This window comes from Stegastes partitus, unplaced genomic scaffold (genome assembly GCF_000690725.1).
Source record: "Stegastes partitus isolate 25-593 unplaced genomic scaffold, Stegastes_partitus-1.0.2 Scaffold951, whole genome shotgun sequence".
In the NCBI taxonomy this organism is placed as follows: Eukaryota; Metazoa; Chordata; class Actinopteri; family Pomacentridae; genus Stegastes; species Stegastes partitus.
The window spans coordinates 188,837-212,280 of NW_007578682.1; the positions used below are offsets into that span (position 1 = coordinate 188,837).

General features: G+C 42.9%; 3 protein-coding genes and 1 non-coding gene across 5 annotated transcripts in view; 1 reads left to right on the forward strand and 3 right to left on the reverse strand.

Moving 5' to 3' along the window:
• Positions 1-3,158: 3,158 nt before the first annotated feature.
• larp7 (La ribonucleoprotein 7, transcriptional regulator) lies at positions 3,159-12,381 on the reverse strand. 2 transcript variants are annotated; one of them, XM_008294253.1, is made up of 13 exons: positions 12,270-12,381; positions 9,586-9,788; positions 9,361-9,461; positions 9,173-9,256; positions 8,774-8,938; positions 7,490-7,589; positions 7,091-7,399; positions 6,797-6,950; positions 6,543-6,685; positions 4,429-4,541; positions 4,181-4,340; positions 3,851-3,942; positions 3,159-3,571 (listed from the first exon to the last, which is right to left on the reverse strand). In XM_008294253.1, exons 2-13 carry the CDS (start codon positions 9,785-9,787, stop codon positions 3,494-3,496), a joined length of 1,701 nt encoding a protein of 566 aa, XP_008292475.1. In that variant the 5' UTR covers position 9,788; positions 12,270-12,381; the 3' UTR covers positions 3,159-3,493. The 2 variants fall into 2 exon arrangements, with proteins under 2 accessions (XP_008292475.1, XP_008292474.1); XM_008294252.1 differs by having other exon boundaries at positions 9,586-9,800.
• A 368-nt stretch (positions 12,382-12,749) lies between these two features.
• Positions 12,750-12,823, forward strand: trnai-aau (transfer RNA isoleucine (anticodon AAU)). The gene has a single exon. It is a non-coding gene; the product is annotated as a tRNA-Ile (tRNA).
• A 194-nt stretch (positions 12,824-13,017) lies between these two features.
• On the reverse strand, positions 13,018-17,934 carry LOC103366507 (protein NLRC3-like). The gene is made up of 6 exons (XM_008294254.1): positions 17,516-17,934; positions 15,231-16,953; positions 14,050-14,133; positions 13,852-13,935; positions 13,570-13,647; positions 13,018-13,488 (listed from the first exon to the last, which is right to left on the reverse strand). Exons 1-6 carry the CDS (start codon positions 17,811-17,813, stop codon positions 13,170-13,172), a joined length of 2,586 nt encoding a protein of 861 aa, XP_008292476.1. The 5' UTR covers positions 17,814-17,934; the 3' UTR covers positions 13,018-13,169.
• A 265-nt stretch (positions 17,935-18,199) lies between these two features.
• The window catches only part of LOC103366508 (ADAMTS-like protein 1), a 72,956-nt gene continuing 67,711 nt past the window's right edge, over positions 18,200-23,444 (reverse strand). Inside the window, exons 21-25 of the mRNA XM_008294256.1 lie at positions 23,019-23,139; positions 22,692-22,896; positions 21,758-21,867; positions 21,422-21,642; positions 18,200-19,961 (exon numbers count right to left, since the gene is read on the reverse strand). Coding sequence (XP_008292478.1) covers positions 19,852-19,961; positions 21,422-21,642; positions 21,758-21,867; positions 22,692-22,896; positions 23,019-23,139 — 767 coding nt within the window. The 3' untranslated portion in view covers positions 18,200-19,851. The remainder of the gene's footprint in view (positions 19,962-21,421; positions 21,643-21,757; positions 21,868-22,691; positions 22,897-23,018; positions 23,140-23,444) is intronic.

Below are 23,444 nucleotides of genomic sequence, written 5' to 3' on the forward strand. Positions count from 1 at the left end.
CCTGCCTTCACCCTGAGTCAGCTGGGATAGACTCTTCTGTGTCATTTGAATAAAGCTGCATTTAAATTAAAGGCCTTTTATAGTTACTGGTTAAAGTAAGTATCTGATTATTGTCATTTGAAGCCACATCTGACTACATGGATGAACTCAGTGATGGAGGTTTTGTCACCAGTTGAAGGTTTTTTTTTTTCTTCTGCACAAGTAGCTTTTAATACACTGTCAACATACATCTTTCTTCTTTTCTTTAAGTTATGGGAGGTTCCATTGTTTGTGGCCGTGGCTTCTTGACCTGTTCTGTCACGTCTGCTTTTATTTTGCACAGATCAAGTTGTTTACATGACGTACTGTGTAACTTTGCACATTTCCAGGTGATTCATTTGCACATTTCTGCACACTGAAAGTATTTCTATTAGTTTTGTGATTTATAAACCCTCGATTACTGCTCATTTGACTTAAACACTGCTTCTCATTTGTCTTTTAAGATTCCTGCCTGCTGACTGTTTAAAAAACTTTTATGCATTAAAACACCAAGTCCTTTAAAAACCTTTCCGATTGTGATTCTGTTTATTTCTGCTGTTGTGCAAATAAAAACGTTCAGGTTTGTATCTACAAAACGTTTGGTTTATTATTAGTCAAGACATTTTTTTTCTTCATAAGTCAGCCTCCTCTTTATCACGATATTTAAAAGAATCCAACGCTTTAGTAATAGATAATGTTTTTTAGGGTGAGGACGCCATCTAGTGGACAAACAAAGTATAAGCTGCAGTGATCATAAAAACTCGTCCCATAATTTCACATCTGGGCTCAGGGCTTGATATGAAAACCGAGTGAGAGGTCAGGAGGTCACTAAGTGTTTTAGGATGTGGCTGTTGGTGCACATTTACGGGCTTTTTTATCCTCAGTGACTCTTTGGAGACTTAAAAAAAAAAAGTGACAGATGGAGTCCTGCATCCGAGTCACGTTGCAAATTTCACGACCCAAATGCACCTTGTATTTTCAGAAAGGAAAAAAAAAAAAAAACAAGCTGTGTAATCCCACTTTTACGCACATGGCAGTTGGAACCGTCGCTGTTTTCGGTTTGGAATTCGAGTTTTACGCGCATCACCGCGGCGTCCTCGCCTTGACGACCGGCCTGCATCAGTTTATTTTTAAACGTGCCACACACACACACACACACACACACACACGTCCCACGTTCCTGCGGTCAATAATTCATATGTTTCGGCGATACAGCAGCTGAGAGTCTGAGAGCAAACTGAACACAGCTCGTCATGCAGAGGAACGCGCAGGGTGCAAATGTGCGCCCGAAAAAGGCGAGGCAGCAGAATCCACGACGGGGGCACGGGAACAGCCAGCAGGACACACTCATGAGGTGAGCTGATCCATCTAGATACCTGTTTCCCTTTATGTACAGCTGGTCTGGCTGCTCTGCAAAACCCCCCTTTTCAAATTTCACATCATTTTAATGCACTTGTTTCTTCTGTGACTCACAACATGTGAGATCAGCTGTTTATCCTTATTAATACAACATGTTTAACCTAACTGTTTATTTTCTATTTCTTTTCAAATCCTGTGCATGACTCTTTCTATTTTGCCTGTGTGTTGCTCTGTTACATTTGCCTTCATGTGCAGGAGGCCCAATGGACCTCTGGTACCTCCGCCACAGGCCCCCATGACCACAGAGTACCAGGAGAGGTTCCTCCCTCCTTCCTGCTACAGAACCTACATCACCACCTCCAGGGGGAAGGACCCCTACCACCCGCTGAGGGGCACCAACACAGATATCGGCACATTCAGGTATTTTACTTTGTCTGTTGTTAGATGTAAGTTTGCTGGGAAAAGCGAGCAACTGGTAAATGAAATGCAGAAAAGAACCAGATAAGGCTTTTATTTTGAAAGCCTTGAACCTCTTACTTACTTACCTGTGTGACCTAAAGTGCTGTAAGTGATCGACTTCACCCCATAAATGTGTGTTTCAGATCCATCTTCATCGCCCAAAACTCCCGTAGAACCCTCCCACAGCCCCCACAGCCGTCAGAGCCTCCCAAAGACTACAGGAGGAGGTCCAGCAGCGCCACACGGCATCCCGCACGCGCCGTGGCCAACCGGACGCCACCAAAGCACGACTTTGTGACCGTGTACCAAAGTAAGCACCCCGAGGACCAACGCTGTCACTCAGTAAAAACATACGGCACGGGCAGTATTTACAATGGAGTGTTTTTCAGGTGATTTCCAGCCGTGGGTGGTGAACATGCGGCAGCCGCTTAGGTTCAAAGACAACTTCAACATCAAGTACGGAATGCTTGCCTTGGACCATTCTCCTGAAGAGGATGAAAGACCCACAACCACTACTGGTGTCCCGCAGCAGGAAGAAGCAAAACCTGCTAAAAGCACCACCAGCTACAGACGCGATTATGTCTTCCGCCCTGTGCTGCCCAGAGAAGGCAGGGTGATGTTTTCTGCCACACACGGCCAAGTTCTGCCCCCGGAGCCTGCAGCAGCACCCAAAGGTGCTCTTGAAGAATCCAGCGACTTCTTGGACAAATTCCAATCCTGGTCCCTCGAAACCAACTTCTACGGCCAAACCAAAGAGCCCAGTTCACCAGAAGATCACCGGTTCGTCCAGACGATACACAGTTTGCCATCTGTGCAAACCGGCAAGAACAGTGTGGAGCCCGTCCTCGGGACCACCATGGAGGAGGACTTCAGAGCCTGGAGCGCACCGCAGCGCACCAAACAAGAGAGCGGCACAGCAGGACCTTCTCGTAGAACGAATCCCAGCAGCGACGCCGCAAAGAAACTGCAGGTTCCCGTGGAGAACGGAGGAACCCGGACGGTGTGGTCCAGCTGCGTGGACACCGGAGCTGACGGCTGCAGAGTCCGCTGCTCGGTTTCCAGAAGGAACTGACACCTCCATGACCTCAGGCTGCTTCGGCCCCTTGCATCAATAAAAAGCCATAAATAGCAGTGACATTGTGTAAGAGCAGCTATTTTTATACCTCGCTGTGCACATCTGACTCTTATGTAATCTGCAAAGAGGGTTTATGCAGCTTCCTCCAATTACTGAAGGCGTTTCTGAGTCAGCAGAGCATCACCTGGAGTCAGAGGATGCAGACTAGACGTCAAAAAGCACAACTTAAGATAGACGTGACGACAAATACTGTAATCATGAAAGAACGACACTTTATTTAAAAAACAGAAAACAAGAAGGCGTTGGCGAGTCCACGTCTTGATCAGGAGAACTTTTGTGTCGATTATATTTACATCTATACAGAATCTTTTAAAACGGTTAGCAGTTATTTATTTCTTTTAAAACGTTGCCGAATGCGCAGCAGCATTCGACGTTACCTCGACGGGCGGGCGGGGGGGCTCCAGTGCAAACAAAAAAAAACAACATTTGAAACCATTTGTTCGTTCAGTTCTCTTCCAGCGCGAACTGTCCCCTTCAAATAAAGTCTGTTAAAGCTGAGTGGCCGTCACAGGCTGATTTCAGTTAGTCTTCCTGGAAGCGGATGTGCTTGTTGGCCTCCTTGGCTCGGGCGATGATGATTTTTTCGGCTTTGGATATGAGCTGAGGTGTGACAGGAGAATAGAAGTTAGATGGGGCAGCAGAGGTAAACAGTGTGTGAGCGGGTGTGTTAATGTGCCAAAACGACTCCAGGTATTAGTCAGTGTCCAAAAACAGACCAGACTGATGGTAAAATATGCGTCTCAAATCACAAAATCTTGGCTAAGGACTAAACAGAATATTAGATTTTGGTTGTTTATACACACAAAATGGAGTGAAGTATGAATGAGATATTGTTCCACACTGTGACATCAATAGCTATAAATTCTTCTCTAAACTCACCTTTTCTGTACCGCGCTTCTTTTCCCTCGGCCGATTCAGTTTGACCTGCCGATCCACTAGTATCTTCTGCCAGTACCGTTGTTCGTGGTCACCTTGAGAAAGGAAGAACGAGTTTCACTCCGAGCAGCCTTTAGAATCACACTGAAACCCTTTTGACGAGCAGAACTTGAGACAAGCCGCCGCCTGCCGTCCCGTTAAATTATTTTCGTCGTCATCAATTATGGAAACCCGAGTCGCAGCTCGGTCATCCACATCCTCCCCCCGGGTAGACTCACGCAGACGCACGCAATGAAGAATTAAAAACCGCAGATGAGTAATAAAAGTTCCCACCTGAGAGGATCTCCAGTTTCCAGCTGTGCTCCTTCTGCAGCTCTGCCTTGGCGTCGCTCACGGCTTTGGCCTCCTCCGGGCTGTGGAACCGGATGTGACCTTCGGTGTCTCCGTCCAAGATGTCCACGTAGGCCACCGGAGAGATTCTGGACAAGACATCCTGCGAACGCACAGAAACGGAAAAACATTCTATGATTTATCCTTAAAACAAGTCCTGATCCAGTTTTGAGATCTCGGCTGTACTGTACTTTGATGATCTTCCTCTCCGGCAGCGCCTTGCTGTGTGTGAGCTTCACGATGACGCCGCTGGTGAACTGAGGGCCCGGCTTCGTCGCCTTCTCACTCGTGTTGCTTTTATCGACTAAACAAACAGGAAAAAAACAACAACATTATGGCACTAAATAAACAGCTTCAGTCCAACAAATCCTAACACCACTACAAGCTGGTGCATGATGACGACAGGCTGGTCGAGCACCTTGTTGCTTTTAGAACGTGAGTCGATGTTTTTAAGGTAATAAACTGTTGAGACGACACCTTTGACTGTTGAAAGCACACAACATCGGTGGCGTCATCAGTCTGTTCAAGTGGTTCCATTCTTCATTTAGCCACGACAGGAACACAGAGCCACAGTATGCTAACGATATGTGACACAGGTGAGACTGGACGGTACATCAGGAGATATATATATAATGCATGATCATCTACTAATAAACAAATAATTGGGGATTCAACTGCAGCCTCTACATTGTGCTTCCACCCGTCTTAAGTTGAGAAAAGTACACCGTGTCTTCAACCCTGTCTCAATGGATAATTTACTGAGGTCTGTGCTACGCTCGTCTTTAACTGTCTGGTTCGGTTCAGACGTGAGGAGACTGCAACGGACAGTCAGGACTGCTGAGAGGATCATCTGTGCCCCACCGCCCCCCCTCCAGGACCTGTACTCCTCCAGAGTGAGGAAAAATCCTCAGGGACCCCCTTCCACCCAGGTCACCACCTCTTTGACCTGCTACCCTCCAGCCAGCGCTTCAGGTCTCTAAGCACCAGAACATCCCGGCACCGGAGCAGCTTCTCATGAACAGTCAGTAAACCACTACAGGCCCCTGTTGCACTCCTCTGTGCATCACCATGACATGTGCAACTTCAGGTGGAATATTGTATTGTAATGTAAATCGGTTTCCTAATTTATTACTCGGTTTATTTCTCTTCTCATAGTACTTTTGATTTCTATATTTATTCTTGTTATTGTTGCGTATCAGTCTCATTCACCACCAAATCCCTTGTGTGTGCGAGCTCACTTGGCGATAAAAAAGCTTCTGATTCAACAGAAGTCATCACTGTGGAGACGCTCACATGGATCCAGCTGCCGTCTGACGCTGCAGGGATTTAATAAACTCAAAGGAAAAAAAAAACTCCAGCTTGAAGTTCATCGCTTGTGCCTGGTATTCTTTAACACGACAGCAGGCAGTTCACGTTTGCGCCATGTTGACAGTGAACCACGAATGTTACTAGATCACCGCTACGACGTTTAGATGTTGTCAGATTAACAGAAAGGAGAGCAGGTCTGAAAGTCACAGCTTTAATGTCATCGTGACTCTGTGTAAGATGCTAATGTTTAAAACTGGAATGTACCAGCTGTAGGGATTTTTAAGAACGGTTTCAAAAACAAAAACAAGAAAAACATTTTTTGCCAAAGTTTTGTGTTAAATACTTTCTAGGAAAACTGAAAGTACGTCTTCAAGCAAATCAGCTGCCACTTGAGGCCTTTGAAAACTCTCCAAATCTTTTAAACCAGCTGCTTTCAGTTTCACACCTCAAAAGTTTTTTAAGAAACTCCTGCTTGGCCGCCGCTATAGCTCAGCTGGTTGAGCTGGCGACCCGTGTACTGGGGCTGACGCAGCGGTCGTGGGTTTGAATCCAGCCCATGACCATTTGCTGTAGGTTCCTCCCACTTTCCTGTCTCTCTCTCTCTACTGTCCTGTCAAATAACGGCAAAAAAGCTGAAAAAATAACTTTAAAAAAAGGAACTCGTGCTTATCAGCTGGTATAATTAAAGGCGAAAGTTTCCAAACAAGCTGCCATGTTGGTTCCACTGGAGTGAAGCGCTTCTTCAGCTGTTCAAGGTTGAATCCTGAGTTTAATTTCTGTCCAAGCGCACAATGTTGGGAAGTGATGTGTCAAAAAACACTCCTGTGGACATGCAGAAGAGGCACGTGGCTAGTGGCTAGTTTGAAGCTACATTTTATAGCTTTCATGTATTGTGTGTTGGGTTTTCAGCTGATCTTTAGGTGTCGCTCACGTGTTTCAGTTTTAACAGTCAATCCATCATCCATCAATTACTGACATCTGTGGAGGAAAATCTCACCATTTCCATCTTGAGGCTGATCATCCGTCTCCATTCGACTCTTGTGGTCCCTGTGATCCATCTTAATCATGCACTTCTTCAGGGACGACATGCTGCTCTTCTGCAAGGTCAAATACTCCTCTTTCAGATGAAGCCACTGTTTCCTTGTTTTGGACACAAAAACAGGAAGAATGATGTGTGATGGAGTGTGTGGGGTTTTCATTTATTAGTTTATCTGTGTTCATGCACGAGGTGTAAAGCATGCAAGATCTTACTTCGATAGAACGCGCAGTGGAATAACCTCTTCCCCAATTTTGAGTTTCTCTTTGTGCTTCTTTTTTCTCTTCCTCTTTGCTTTCACGGTCGAATCATCTCCGTTTTCTTTCCCCTTCTCAGTATCTCTCTGCGAGTCGCTTTGAGAGGGTGAAACTACGAAGCGAAAAACACGGTTACCACAACAAACCTGTGGTTTTACTGCTGCAAAAACATGTCATCATCCTTCACAGATGTTCAGATCGTGGAGAGAAAAAGCAGAAAGGGAATTAATAAATGACAGTGTGATTACTTACGACTCGTCACTGCAACTTTCTCCTTCCCTCCAGATTCACTCTCGCTGGTTTTCCTTATCTTAGACGGTACGTCACTGTCTGACGCCTCTGCTGTATGCGACCGTCGTCTTTTTTTCTCCGACAGCTTGCCGGGTGCCTTCTGACTGTTGGTGACCTCTGGATCTAAATCCCCGCTAACTGAGCGCTTCCTCTTCTGCTCAGACGGCTCGGCTTCCATCGCCTGCTCTTTGGCTTCTCCTGCAGGCAGCTGCACCGTGGCACCTTCTTTCTTCTTCTTCTTCTTTCGCTTCTTCTTCTCCTCCTCTTCACCTGCAGCACACGAATGCCAGGAAGTCAGGATACATATCAGCTAGTCGGGCATTTGGCATTTCCAGCAGGCCGAGAAAAGTGTCACCGTACCTGGTGGATGGTCAGCCGGTAGAGAAATGTGTTTCCTGCTTTTCGTTTTGGGGAAAATCCCCGGTTTCCTGGGAGCATCCTCAGGAGGGTTGTTCAGCATCTGGTTAAAAGATCAAAATTTCCTTTGAGGTTTCTTTTGGGCAAGAAACAAAAACACTGGATTGATGCAGATTACAACATAGAGCCGAAACCAGAAGTGTACCCACACCGTGTAAACAGACATAAAACCTTTTCTTCTCACTGTTTGACATTTAACGTGACTAAACTTTTCCTGTTTTAGGTCAGTCGGGATTACCAAAATTAGTTCTATTTGCTAAATGCCGGAATAATGAGAGAAAGAATTTTTTTTTACCAATTTCTTCAGTGTCAGAAGTTTACACACATTTCCTGAGTATTTGGTAGCATTGTCTATAAACTGTGTGACTTGGGTCAAATATTCTGAGTTTCCTTCCACAAGCTTCTCACAGTAGTTTGATGAATTCTGGCCCTCCTGAGTCAGGTTTCAGCTCTGCCCACAAATGTTCTCCAGGATTGAGATCAGGGCTTTGTGATGTCCACTCCACAACACTGACTTTGTTGTCCTGATGCCTCTCTGTAACTAATCTGACGCTATGCTGAGGGTCATCGTCCATCTGAAGACCCATTTAAAGCTTTAACTTCCTGGCTGATGTCTGGAGATGTTGCTTCAGTATTTCCACATAATGTTCTTTCCTCATGATGCCATCTATTCTGTGAAGTGCACCAGTCCCTCCACAGCATGATGCTGCCACCCCCGTGCTTCACAGTTGGGATGGTGTTCTCAGGCTGCGAGCTTCCCCCTTTTACCTCCAAATGGTCATTAAGGCCAAACAGTTCAGGTTTAGTTCCATCAGACCACAGGACATATCTCCACTAATGAAGGTCTTTGTCCCTGTGAGCATTTGCAAACTGTAATCTGTCTTTTTTGTTACTTTTGGAGTGACGTCTTCTTCCTCTCTTAGTATCCTTCCAGCCCATGTCGGTACAGGACTGGTTCCACTGTGGATAATGACTCTCTGATACCAGCTTCAGCAGCATCTTCACAAGATCTTTAGCTCTTATTCTGGGGTTGATTCGCACATTTCAACCAAAACACTTCATCTCTAGGACACAGAACCATCTCCTTCCTATGCTGTCTAATGACTGGACATTCCCGTGGTGTTTGTAAATGTGATGTACTTATTAGATGTTATGGGTGTTTCTATACAGCGTATGTAAACTTCTGGTTTTAACTGTACATCAGGCAAGATTTAAGGAAGTCATTACCTCAATGGCTTTCCGCGCTTGTTCTTCTTTCTCGAACTCGACAAAGGCGAAACCTTTGGAGTCGCCAGACGACTTGTATCTGGGGATGCTAACGTAAACCACATTTCCACATTTTGTGAACACTCTTTCAATCCAGCTGTGACTCACATCCTTGGGCAACAGTTCCTTATGAAGAAACAAAAAAAGAAGAAAAAACAGAAATGAGTTGGTTTGTGATGCTAAAAATACAGAAGTTTGGACATAATGTAGAATTCAATATCAGCTGTGATTTTAGGAAAACTGTTTAAAGGAAACAATGTGGATAAATGCAAAATAAATTTCAACGGTGCATTCAGGTACCTCCCAGTCGAAACATTGTTGTGCAAACTTAAAATACAGACACCAGAAAATGTCTTTTACCACATAGACTGTGCGGCTGTCTACATCGACCGGTAGGTCTCCAACTGGGAGCTGACGTCGTACTTTATTTCCCTCGAGGTTAACCTGAAACACAAAGCATACAACACGTTTATGTGATCGTACATTAACTGGAGCTTAGTTTTCAGCCATTTTTGACTTCACAAACTATGCAGCAAAACAAAAATTACCTCGACTACGGATGAGTTTTTCAGAGCTCTGGCGATCAGCTTCGTGTCAGTTGTCAGCTTCTTCATTCGATTGAAGCTCGCCAACACGGATATATCAACGTCTACAACAAACAACAACAGCAGTACAACGTCAATGACAAAATCCAACATCTTTAAGTCAAAGCCTGCATTTAAACATTCAATGACAGACATAAATGTGCATTTCAAGTCCTGCTAAAGCCTTACATCCATCGTCTGACTCATCGATGAGCTTCTTCAGAAAGCGGTCCTTGTGCAGGTTGACATCTCCGAACCAGAATTCAACTTGCTTCTTCACATCGCCGAGCAGCTGTTTGACTCGTGACCTCTTCTTCTTCTCTATCTCCTTGTTTTTACTGCTGGACTGAGCAGCACCAGCATCACCAGCTCCCCTCTCTGTGGTCATCATGCTGGGGAAGAGGCTGCAGCACAGATCAGCAGCACACTGTTATAAAACAACACTGACAGCACAGCAAGCTTCATACTTTCCTCTATCGTTCTATTTATTTAAAAGTCACGAGGTATTTCAGTTGATAATTTGTTAATGAGCAATAATGAAAAGTACAGGATGTTAGTACGCCTGATAAAACAAAAAGAGAATTAAGAGTCCGTGGAGCTCAGTACACACACAACAAGAGGGGAAGGTGAGAATTTATGGTCTCGCTGTGCAATATAATCCTAAAACAGAACCTGATTAAAACCCCAAAGTGTTTTATGATTCACAGGAAATCTACCCTTTTGGTTTTAATTACATTTTTGTATTTGTTTTTGACTTGCTCCTAAAACCATTATTACACCGCCTGGGCTGGAGCACACCACAGGATAAGAAACTGAATGCGAGATTACTGAATCCATGCTCCACATCTCAGTGGAAAAAAAAAAAAAAAAGTATTCTTGACATAATTTGTTTTTATGAGAAGCATAATGGAACCACATCTGTCATTTTGTTCAACAAGCTTGTGATGCATGATGTTAACTAACTGAATCTTGAGTCTTAAATAAGAAACCTACATCCAAGCAACGTATACAAAATGGAGCAACTATCTCAATAGGCCTTTTGAGTGTTCAGTCTGCATTTTTATTCCTGACTCTTTCTGCAGCAGCTGTGTTGCTTTTATTGCCCGTATTATATTTAAAATTTCTGATATTGATGTAGTCAAGTCACCACTATTTATATAGCACAGGTATTTATTTAAAGCAACAGCCAAAGTGCTTTTCAGTAAAAAGGTGAGATCAGTGTCACGAATGAGGCCAACAAGTGTAAATATGGAGGTTAAAACATTAAAGCGTAATGATGTGAATACACCTGAGTAGCTTCAAGGATTAAAACCCAACAAAAATATATAAAACACAGCTTCACTTGACTATTTTAAATAATAAGGCTCAAACCCTACAGCATTACTATCAAGTCAGCTCCAATTAATAAATTAATGCATGCTAAATCAGAAAAACAAAAAACTAAAATGAGAGCATGCTAATTGAGGATCAAGGGGATTTTTTTTAAAATTGAATTTTCTGTATACTTTTGGAGGGTCATAACTTTAGATCATAATTAGTCAGTTAGTCCCACTAATTATAATGTTGAATGGTCTTAGACTTGATATGTATTTCAGTCAAGCATTTTCTGTGATTTTTTTGTATGATTTTAATTCTTTATATGCAGGCTGCCAACGAAGATGATGGAGCACTTCTACACCTCCATCATCGAGTCCATCCTCACCTTCTCCATCACTATGTGGTACGCTGCAGCGACGGCCAAAGACAAGGCCAGACTGCAGCGTATCATCCGCTCAGCCGAGAAGGTGGTGATTGGCTGCTATCTGCCTTCTCTCCTGGACCTGCACGCCTCCAGGACTCTGAGGCGTGCAGGTAAGATTGTGGCCGACCCCTCCCACCCTGGACACAAACTCTTTCAAACACTCCTTCGTCAGGACCAGAACCTCCCGCCACAAGAACAGCTTCTTTCTGTCTGCCACTGGCCTCATGAACAGGGTACAGGACCCCCACTGACCCCTCCTGCCCCCTCTATGGACTGTATACGTGACATTAACGTGTTACTTCTCTCTTTGCTCATCATCTCATCATCTGCACTGTTATTGGTTATGTTGCATCTCCACACCTTCAATTTGCACTCTATTGACAATCTATATAAATGTAAAAATCAGTCTATCTGCACCTTGAACATTCTTGTAAATAATACTACAATTTTATGGTTCCTATTTAAATTTAACTTTAATTCTTCACTCCACAACATTTTTTCCTTCTGCTTTGCACTATTACAGTTACTTTTATTTTCTTTTAGCTATGTTTTATTTGTTTATCTTGTACATTGTGCCTTTCTCTATATTTATTGTTGCACCAAGCCACCAGAACAAATTCCTCGTGTTGTGTAATCTATACCTGGCAATACATCTGATTCTGACAACTTAGGTAAATTCACACCATAAATAACAACACCATAAGCCCAAGATTAAAACTTATTAGGTCAAGATGTAACGCCAGTCATAGATGTTTTAACTGGAAAGCGTTATGCGGGCTGTTATTGCTAGATTCTAACCTTTATTTCTAATGTTAAATTGTAAATATACGTGCTGTTTGCACTGCAGAACTTCTATCTTGAGTTTATACAAATAGTGAACACGCCCCCTTAATATACCATCACCAATCTCGTAATTACATTTCGTAAAAACACAGTTAGTTTCATATTTAGCACTAACTAGTTGTGTTAAATCCTCTGCTACCTCGCTAATTGTTTGTTAGCCATCACAGCCTTCCAGGTACTAGTTGGGAATTCGCGGGTAGTGACATTTTCAAAATCCTGCACTCTCTATTTTCAAACCCGCCAAACCTTCACTTAGCATTCAGGGAACGTAATGTTTCACAGAACTCACCCTCTTTGAGATGAAAAAATACTCCAGTCCGACGCTGCATTCGCAAAAACAACATAAAACAGCAGCTAGCGTGCTAACTTCGTACAAACGGCATTCCCTCGTTCGGTGTCGCACAGCAAACACGTCATAAGAGCGCGCAGTTTACACAACGTCCGGTTAATTATTCTAAATGAAGAAGAAGAAAAAACACGCAGTATACATTTGTTTTTTTTACATTTTAATAACAAAAAATAACATTTGAGCCACATATAACAAATACAGTCACATTTTGTCTAAAAAATAAAATAAAATAAAAACGGCGTTGCACATATGACAACGGAAAACATTGTCTGTCACAAGACTGGGTTGCAATGCAATACACAAGAAAAATTAAAACTACCAATACAGATACATAAATAAAGTCTTTCAATGCCAATTGGTAAGGGCTCGTAATACAACGGATGCTGTAAAAGTACTAGCTTTCGCTCACAGGAGCAGCATGGCCGGTTAGCTCAGTTGGTTAGAGCGTGGTGCTAATAACGCCAAGGTCGCGGGTTCGATCCCCGTACGGGCCAACTAGCTTTTGTCATTTACTCAATGCTGCTTGGATCTGACGTTTTGATTTGTGGAGTTGGCTGGTGCAGCATTTCATGGTGCTCAGACACAATATACCCTCTCCACTGTAGCATTTAAATTTCATGAGATCTATCAAAAAAATGGTACAAAATGCGTCAAAGCAAGCTTATCAGACGGTACCTGACATGGTTGGAGGATTCACAGGCACCTTGAAACACTGTAAAGCAGTGGTTTTAAAACTTTTACTGGCACGAAACTCTTAAAATGTGGAAGCAGATTCACAACAAGGGAAGCAACTAATAAAAAAAAAAGATCTGAATTTTGGTGAAGCCAGTTTCATCTTCGTCACAGGTTCAAAATGTGGTCAAACTTTCTGAGCTTCTTGCACATGTCGTCCTCGGTGCAGCACTCGATCCTGCTCTTGATGAGCTGTGCCAGCTGGTTGTAGAAGGTCTTGGCCCAGCGGGCTTCCAAGCAGGAGGCCGATACGTTGCACACTTTGTGGAGCACCGTCACCAGCTTCTCATTGCTGCTGACTTCACACCGTCTGAACACCCACTGACCCCACGCGTCCCACATGTCATCATCTGAGAAATTCACCGTTATGCTCTCTCGGGTGCGTACTTCCTCTGGCTCTGCGTCTTCCAGGTCATTCCAAATGGCTCTGTAAGACGAGGAAAAGAACTTCACAATAACATAATTTGTTGACACGCTGATGGTTTTAAAACGACAGTCAGTCACTCACACAACTTTTTGTAGAGGCTCTGGAGTCAAGTCGCTGAACGACAGCAGACCTCTGTAGCTCACTCGGTTGCCCTCCATCCTGTGAGAGCACATGAGCAATTTTACAGTGACTAAATCAGAAAACCATCAAGCTGAGCATGAGATTGGGTGTAAATGTCACCGTTTTCTGCTCATCTGCTTTTATTAGAGTCCCAATTCAGTGAATCACAGTCATCCTCAACATGAAAAGACTTTCATTTCTCTCAAAATACATTCTATCACATGCCAATCACAAGTCTGTTACCACAGTTCTTGAAGGGTTTTTTTCACCCGTATGGCACTACTAAGAGTCAGAATTTCATCATCACCAATGTTTGCCCATCCAAGCCTGAAAAGGGAACAGAAAGCAACACACACCATGTGGATTAGTCCAAATAAAGAATGCTTGTCATGAGTATATACATATTCTTATGTCTTTCTGTAAAAACTGCTGTCATCTTACCCGAGGTGGGTGATGCTTTCTGACACTCGCAGCACATCAGCAATGACCTGCACGGATTCCATGTCAAGGTTGTTTTCTCCAAGCCTTCAAAATAAAATCGTTTTGACAATACTTTGACACGATAAAGCAATCAATACTGAGTGACATCAATGGAACTGCAACGGTTGAAACACAATATAAGAGTAACTCAAACCTGGTAATAGATAGACGGCTTCACATTTCGTTTCATTAAAAATCAATCAGTGCCTCCCATCTGACACCCTCACAGTCAGCTGCTGTTTTTGTGAAGTAACTTTAGTATGTTTCATAAAGTTTTGTAAAATTTTACAGGCCCTCAAAGTGAATGCCGGTGGACTGAAATGTGCTTTAAAATTCCCATCGTTCTATATTTGATCTCTTTAAAAAAAAATGCTACCAAATTAGTTTAAATCAGTTGTCACAATCTAAAGACTAAATCTTGCTTTTGCTCTTCCACGAAAATGATTTGTACAGGAATGATCATGGTTTTAATTCCTCGGGTAAACAAAATCTGAAATTCTACATTTTGCAAGTGTTAAAATGTATTAGAAAAATAAATCTGCCACAAAAAACTCTGGCTGGAAGATGAGCCTGGTTTCAACATGTAGGTAAATATGAGACCTTCCACCTGCTACAGCCTGTTTTGACCAACCACCTATCCCACATGGTGATATGGCCTTGAAACTTTACCCAAAATGCACTTTTTTAAATTAAAAGTTGACTCTAGTGAATTCTAACAGACACACATGATGAAGACATCCAGGGTTGGTGAATCTATGATACATCCCATGATAGTGATGTTCAAAAGTGCTTATCAAAAAAAAAAATCTAGATTTCGGCTTTAGATTGTGACACCTGGAGTGGATCAAAAATGAATTGGTTGCAGTTTGTAACTGAACTTCCAGGTGTTTTTCAGCCCTGAAAATTTCATGTTTCTATCTCTTTTATATATGAAGTTATGGAGGCTCGAAAATGCTAGAAAAAGTAACACAAATTAAAATGCTTGATGCCGTAATTTTAAAAATATCCATTGTGTGATGGTAAAATGTTGCATGGCTTCATTAAATATACTGAAATCATTGTACCTATAAAATCTGCAGATTCTGAGGATTTGGCTTACAATATATATGGAATAACTCCATTATAATTTACCTGGAACTCACCAAAGATCCACACATCTGAGCAGCAGTGGTTGAATATCTCTTAATGCGTCGCTGCTCACTCCAGTCCCTGTAAGATCCAGCTCTGATATTTTACCTTTTGTGAGGTTTAGGAAGTACTTGATGGCATTGTAGTCCATCTGAGAGAGCGTTTCATCGCTAACGTTGACTCGCAGCGCTGTCGGTTGCACGGCGAGAGCCAACGAGGGGTCTTGCTGCTCAAACAGACAGTGCAAGCAGTTCAGGATGTGAGCTCCATTCTCACACAGCATCTTAAGCTCTGTGGTGATTTTCTCACGATAGGTTTCCACTTTCTGTTTGCTGCAACACAACCCCACCTGTCTGGATAGAAAACTGGCATTACGCTCGGAGAGGATTCCGGAGAGGAAGCGGTTGAAAAGGTCCAAGTGTCCGTTGGTTGTTCCCTCTCCAGGAAGTCCTGAGCTCTGAAGTGCATCAGGTAAAGTCTGATCTGTCACTGCGCAGTGAAGAGCAGCAAAGAACTCCTGAACAGTAAGATGAGCGAAGGAAAAAACCTCCTCAGTGCAGCCGGGTTCTTGTGCAACAGTCTTATCCAGGAAGGTACTGACGAGGCTGCTTCCTGCCAACGCTGCAACATCTTGGTCGCTGCTGTAGAACAACGTTTGATGCTCCATTAGCTTTTGGAAGGCGAGTCGGCCCAGCTTCAGCACAATATCAGATAGCTGCTGGACGCTTCCCGCCTTTTGGTCTTGAGGAAAAGTTTCAGTTCTTGTTTGGGTGTGAGATCGAAGCAAAGCCACCAGATACTGCACGTAAATATCCGTCATGGTCTTCGGGGCTTCTCCGCAGAGATCTTTGCTTTCTTTGAGGATGCAGCACACGATGTAGCAAAATGCAGGTATGTAGCACAGTGTCAGCATGAGCTCGTTTGCTGAGACCACTGCGAACATGCGGTCGGCAAGCGAGCTGTCTTGGAAATAACGTAAGAAGAAGTCTTGAACTTCGGCCAAGGAGAAGCCAGAGATGAGGACGAAGCGGTCGATGCAGCCAACAGGGATGTGGTTGATGGCCGCAGGTCGACTTGTGAGCATGACAGAGGCGTTGGGTAGCAGCTCACCGAGCATCAAACTACCAAAAACCTCCGTCACCTCTGCTTCTTCATCTGGCTCAGTCACAAATACATCAACATCGCAGCTCCTGTAGTGTTTGAACTCATCAAAGCCGTCCAGGATGATGAGCAGTTTGCTGTCATTATCTAAGATGTTATCCAGTTCTTTAGCAAGGTGTCTGTTTTTACGCAACACCAGCTCCCTGAAACTTGTCAGCTTATCAATCAGATTCAAGTCTCTGAAGGTCATGTGGATGATAAAGTCAAATGTAAGATGATCCTTATTTCGGCCAAAGTCAAACAACATCTTCTGCACAAGGATGGTTTTTCCGATTCCGGCCACCCCTGTCACCAGAACTTTCTTAACCGGACGGACTCCGTTTGAACTTGAGAACAGTTCGGCTGGTGTGATTTTCCTGTGCGCCGCTGACTTCTGTTGCAGAGATAGTCGCTTCTGTCCGAAGGTCAGCACCTCGTGTCTTTTAATCTCTAAGCCTTGATGTCCGTCGACTAACAGGAGGTTGACATAATGCTCGGAGAAAAGTATTTTCTCTCCGTGTCGGGTGTTGTAGAAAAGCATGCTCTCACTCCTGCGCCTGAGGACGTCTTTGTGCTTCTGTTTGACTTTGTTGTACTCTGCAGAAGAAAAGAAGTGTTGGATGATTTGTCTTCTTTTCAATGCTTGTAACCAACGTACTACAAGACTCACTTTAAGAGCTGGATTTTGGGGTTGATGACAATTTTTACGTGTAAATTAGCCAATATTGTTGATGTATACAGAATAAAAGTTAAAGTTGTACTCAAAAAGGAACATGATAGGGTCATGGTTTATTAACTTTCCAGCAGTGTATTCCACAAACTTGTTAGCAACTTAACATGAAGACACCGTTTGACTCAGCACCATCATTTGCTCTGCTACATGTGCTGCAGCCATATAAATAATGCAGTCGGAGCCAGTCTGCTGTACAATCTGCATCACTGAGCCATTTCTAAATTACTGCAAGGATCTTTTTAATGTTCTGTAAAAAGTTTCGATATCAGGAAATATGAAAAACATATAGGCCAATACCAATATATGTAGACATCGGCCAATTGTTGGTATGCAGTTTGCAATTCTATTTCAAGTGTTAAACTTAAAGGATGACTGTTAAATTATCCAGAATGCACCAATAACATGTCTATGGTTTCGATTGCATACCTTTGAACTGAGGCTGATCTGCGTTCCCCTCTTTGGAGTTCTGACGATGATTTCTAGCAGACAGAAAAATCTCAGCCGCTTCCTCGCCTTTACACTCCACTATATCCAACACCGTCCGTACTCTCGCCCGAGGCCCCAGCTGGCACAACACGACCTCCCGATCGTCTCGACTGAACGCTCCCCGACTCACTAAGACCTCCAGCAGGGAGTCGATGTGTCCTTCCAGTTCATCCACAAGGGAAACCCTCAGCACCCTCACTGCTGTCAAACAGGGGTTACAAAAATCCGTCTCCACCATAACTGATCAGAAAATAATCCTCAGTAGAAAAGCAATAAAGGTGAGGTACAAGCAGCTCATGTTGCTAGCTGGAGTTGCACCATCTAGATTGAGGCTCTTTGTGTAATCTGGGGGAACCTTGTGAATGCATGTCTCTCTTCTAGAGCTGAGTATGTGTGGGAGTAGAGAAACACAGAAAGAGGAAGTGCTCATCTCTTTTTAGTAAGCATGTGGAGACAGCTGTGCCTGTGTTGATAAGCTTGTTCTTCTGGTTTGCCATCCAACCTCCCTTGGCACCTATTGCGTTGTAATAATCTGACGCAGTGGAGCACTTTGACTTGCTGTCAGAGTTTTATTTAAGAAAAAAAAAAAGAAAGAAAGAAAGAATCACAGAGAGTCACGACAACCAGATTATAAAAAGGAATGTATTTGGTTTTATTTAGTGAGAAACCGGGCATGAGCAAAGAGCAACACATCAAGTCACCAGCAGAGGGTCCCCATTGCATGCACATCCAAAACCATCAGCTGCAGGGAAGCGCAACAACCCCAAACCTGACATTATTTACAAAAAAAAAAACACAAGAACACAAGAAAATAAATAGTTAAAACGACAAAACAAATATCTACATAACTTAAGAGCATACGTAATGTGATATTTTTCCTCTGGTGATCTCAGATAAACACACCTCGACGAAAGGCCAAGTAGTCTCCAGAAACAGGTTGTGAAGCCCAGGACGTAATGTCAAAAGTGCAGTAATGACTGTACCCGGCATTGGTACGTTACTAATGACCTTTATGAAGCTCCCTACTGGTTGATCTGTCACTAAAATATGTTCTCGAAGGTGAACGCTGCTTTTTTTCCCCACTTAAAAGTCAGTCTAATGAAAAAATAATATAATTTATTGGACGGTTTGAGCTGGGTTTTAATCAGATCTGTTCATGTTTAAACGCCACAAAGTGGTTAAAGGGACATTTTGACGAAGATCTTCTCAAGAAATATCACAAAAACAACATCTAAACTATGGAACATTACAAACTAGATTTAAAAACAACAACAACAAAAAACTCTGCAAGCCATGTTCTGAACAAAGACTTGGATGAGTTCTGAGTGCAAAATAAGTGTCTTTTTTTCTTTTTTTTTTCTTTTTACAAAACATTATTTGCTTCAGTCATACACCTCCTATAGTGCAACCCATGCAAGAGAAATCGATATAGTGTCCGACGTCGTATTCTGCCAGAAACTGTGCTTTAAACACCTGCGGTCCTAATTCCTTTCTGCTTTAAACGACCGGTCACTGCGGTCGACACATACTCAGCACAGACCATAATTTATTTCCCAGGTGGCTGATACCGTTTATAAAACATTAGGCTTTTAGTCATGTTAGCTATTTCCCGTTTCTAAGCAGCATCATGCCCACTGTGTTAATAAAAGCTCGTTTAGCATCAAAACTATTTAACAATGCTGCTCGGAGACAACTGCAGTAAAGACAAACACACAACTATCCAGTGGTTATCACAAGCTCCGGGGGAGTTTTACCCAGAATTCCAGGGTAGGAAGTCAATCAATTTTTTTTTAAACATGTCTAATTGTAATTACATTTCATGTCAAGTTTCATGTGAAATTTCTTGGTAGCGAGCATTGTTTGTAGGGAAAACCCTGAAACTACACAAGACTCCGGGTCGATGGTCAGTTTTTACATGCCTTGAGTTCCCCTTTGTGAAACCATGCGGTAACCACAGGCCTCTGCTGCTCACAGTGGAAATGTCTCTTAGGTTTCACAATTTGAAAAAGAAAAGCTGCTGTCACGGACTTCAGAAAGTAAAAGTACAAGTAAAAACTGAAGCCCCCCGTTAACAGACATGTCTCGATGCTTTCAAATTCAAACCCACGCGTGGCGTCGTTGAGGGAGAGAGAAACCAAACGTTCCCCCCGCGCTCGTTTGTCCCCGTCCGCGACTGATCGGTGAAGTTAGGACGGGTTGTAGAGGTTACAAGTCTCCGCTGGCACCTTCCCTGACCTCTCCAGGTTTTCCGCGGCCCCCCGTGTCGCTCCGCTGCTTCAGGTGTTTCTGCACGAGTAGCAGCAGCGGCTCTTGAACTGAGGCAGCGGGCAGAGCTCCAGCTGCCGGACCTTCTCGCAGTACCTCGTGCTGTCTCGACACTCTCCTGCTGGAATAGACAGGAGATGCAGTTTACTACACGAGCGTCTATCCTCAAGATAAAGCAGCAAGAGTATAGTCTTGTAGCCATGAAGCTACTTTCAGCTTCATGCTTTGTATTTCAAGCTTCAAATGACCAACTTCTGCCTCCAAGAACCATAGAGGTGACATCAGTAAGTCTTCCAAGAAACAAAGGAGCATCTTCGTCATGGACAGACTCCTTATTCACTCTTTGTTCTCACACTGAGGCCTGCGGGTTATTCACCCAGCACATTGTTTCTGGAAATACGTGATGCTGCAGAGATTTTTCAGAAAATTTTTTCTCGCTGGTTTTGTAATGGAGTACCGGCAGACGTGTTAGACACGGACACTTCCAAACCTCATCGCATGAAACCAAAACTATGCCCATTACGAGAAGAGCCCAAGTGCAAAAAACCACCAGACTGGCTTTCCATGCTTGATTTTCTTTAAGTTCAAATCTAAGGTAGTATGTTATTAGTTCGCTTATAGAAGGAGCTCAGAAATACGGCAATAATGCAGGTTATTGAACCTCTAAAATGGGCTCATTCCAAATAAAATCAAAACATGCTTCCACCTGACCCCCTCTAAATAAGCTAAGTTTTCATGTACAATAACTTCAACACATTTAATGAAGCCATGCAAATATTTAACCTTCATGTTGTGTATATTTTCAAAGCTACAGGCACTTGAACTCTGTAAAGGTGGGTCAATATCATGTGCTTTTTAATTCACAATTTCCAGCATTTTTCAGCCCTCAAAACTTCAACACGCGAAATTTTCAGGAATAAAAAACACATATGAGTTCTTATTAAAAATTGCAACCAAATATATTTTACATCCAATCCAGGAGTCACAATCTCAAGACAAAATTGAATTTTTGTAGGCAACTTTAATCAACAGTATCATGGGATGCATCTTAGTTTAAACAGCAGAACTTCACCAGTTCATTGTCTATAATATAGAGCCATAGGAACATGCACTGGTACCCTGGATGTGTTTCTGTTTTCTGATAATTCACTGGAGAAAAGTGGGTAAAGTTTAAAGGGTCATATCAGCATGTTAGGCAGGTGGTTGGTTAAAACAGGTTGCAGCAAATGAAAGGACTCATTTTTACCTACATTTTGTGAACCTCTAACCATGATTCCTTCTGTGTCAAAACGTTTTTTCTAATGCAGTCATATTTTATTTTATTTTGTGTATTGAGCTTATGGCTGTGAAATGGAAAACTCGTAGTATGAAGGTAAAATTGTGCATGGCCTCATTAAATATACTCAAGTTATTGTATAAAAAAAATAATCAGAATCTGCCCCAAATTCTGCCAAAATGCTGATTTTGCACATTAATAGCTCAACATATGTGATCACACAGTACTGAATGTGCTATAAAATATATATTATATTTTGGATCATTTATAAGTAAATTTTTTTTGTCCCTCTTGTTTTTTCTCACCTCTGCCGCAGGACAAAATATTGCATCGCTGCCAGCTGGGCGGCCGAGGCCTCCACATGCAGTGATGTTCCCTCGTGGCCTTGCCCGTCCGCAGGTGCGTGCAGGTGACCTGACGCGACTGGAAGCCATGACGTCCACAGGTGGCCGTGCACTGTGTCCACGGGCCGACACGCCACTGGAGAGTGCACGCCTCAGTGGAGCAGTTCTTCACCGAGCTTGGCCTGAGAACACAAAACACTGCTGAAGTACTTTTTTACTGAAACATGAGACATTGCTGCTGCACATCAACAGTATAAATCTCCACAACTAGAAATTCATAGCTGGATTTCTGTTTACCTCTGGAGCCCGCTGCACATCCTGTACTGGACTTTGGTGCCGTTTGTGTCTTGGCAGTAAACATGGCGATGCTGTGTGGCCACACTGGGACCAACACACTGACCATGGCACTAAAGGAGGAGGTTTCATCAAAATTACAAACAAGTTCAGCTTTAAGTATGACATCTTGTCTTGCTAGTGTCTGCTGTTTTGTTGCTTTGGCATTTTTAAGCCTAACTACTCTCATCAGACTTCAATTTTTAAATCTAAAAAGCATTTAATTCATTTTAAAAAAAGGTGGCTAGATTTTTGCCAACAGTTTAATGGGCAAAGTGTCCATCTTGGGGAACGATGTGATAGAACAGAAAATATGACATCAACAAATATGAGATGAGATGGGATGAGATGAGATGAGAAGAAGAAAGGTGACGTCAACAAATGTGACATGAGATGAGATTAGATGGGATGACATAAGAAAAATGGTGACATCAACAAAAAAGAGATAAGATCAGAAAAGAAGAACAAATGAGATAAAATGAGATGAGAAGAAGAAAAAAAGGTGACATCATCAAATCTGACATGAGCTGAGAGGAAATAGGATGAGATGAGATAAGAAGAATAAATGTGATGTCAACAAATCTGACATGAGATGAGATGTGATGAGATAAGACAAGAAGAAAAAAGGTGAAGTAAACAAATACGAGATGAGATAAGATAAGAAAAGGTGACATCAACAAATATGAGATGAGATGAGACATGATAAGGTCATCAGTAGAAAAATAAAATAAACAGGAAATATATGTAACTATCATGAATATTGTACAGATTCTTCTATATGTAAAAATTCCAATATCGCATCGCTGCCTTTGAATATAGAAAGTATTTCTCTGCTTATAGATAATGAAGCATGTGTACCTGTTGTGACAAGTGTCTGCTCAGTAATTAGCGGACTCACCAGCCCCCAGGAGGTCGTGGCCCATCTGCTGCAGGGCAGCAGGTTGCACATCCTGGTATCGGAGGGTCTCCTTCCTGTTCCTAGGCACTGCCTGTTCTCTGCCTGTCTTGATCTGACCTGAGGACCCTTCATGCAGCGGACGCTCCTCGTCTGGGTTCCACCTCCGCAGGTGGCCGAGCACGGCGACCAAGCATCCACCCGCCACCTGATCATCCAACCACAGCAGAGTTCAGCTACAACCCTGGACACTTGTTTGTTTGTTGATTTGGCCAAAAAAGTCCTTAAATACGCTGTGAGTAGCTCAAACATGCAGTAGCAGCTGCTTACCTGAGGGGGCAGGCTTGTCCTTGGCACAGCTCAACCGACTGGCTGCTGTTACTCCTCTCAGAACAAGCAGAACCAGTTGTTCCAACGACGTTACCTTGAACGCAACTTCTTCCTTTGGCACCTGAGAATACAATAAACCACATAATGTAGGGTTTCAGATACTTTAAAAAGCAAGGAAAATATGTTCATGTATTTGAATTTGAAAGAAAACTGTATTTTCACACCATTCACTGAAGACATTAATGAACATTTACACCTTTTTAATAGCTGCAGATCTCAGTTTTAACTAAATGTAGCAGAAGAAAAAGGATGAACGGCTGATAAATACTATCAAATATTACTGTATGTATCCAGCAGCTTCAAACTTCCTTCTTTTACCTCAGTGAGATGGTCATGTCTCTATTTTTTATTGCTAAAACGGTTGAT

Coding starts and splice junctions, on each gene's coding strand:
- LOC103366507 (XM_008294254.1), bottom strand. CDS start 17,813: ATGGTGGAGACGGATTTTTGTAACCCCTGTTTGACAGCAGTGAGGGTG. Junction 13,936..14,049: donor GAAAGCATCACCCACCTCGG/GTAAGATGACAG, acceptor TTCCCTTTTCAG/GCTTGGATGGGCAAACATTG. Junction 13,489..13,569: donor GAGCCTCTACAAAAAGTTGT/GTGAGTGACTGA, acceptor CTCGTCTTACAG/AGCCATTTGGAATGACCTGG.
- larp7 (XM_008294253.1), bottom strand. CDS start 9,787: ATGATGACCACAGAGAGGGGAGCTGGTGATGCTGGTGCTGCTCAGTCC. Junction 9,257..9,360: donor AAAACTCATCCGTAGTCGAG/GTAATTTTTGTT, acceptor TTTGTGTTTCAG/GTTAACCTCGAGGGAAATAA. Junction 8,939..9,172: donor ACAGCCGCACAGTCTATGTG/GTAAAAGACATT, acceptor TTTCTTCATAAG/GAACTGTTGCCCAAGGATGT.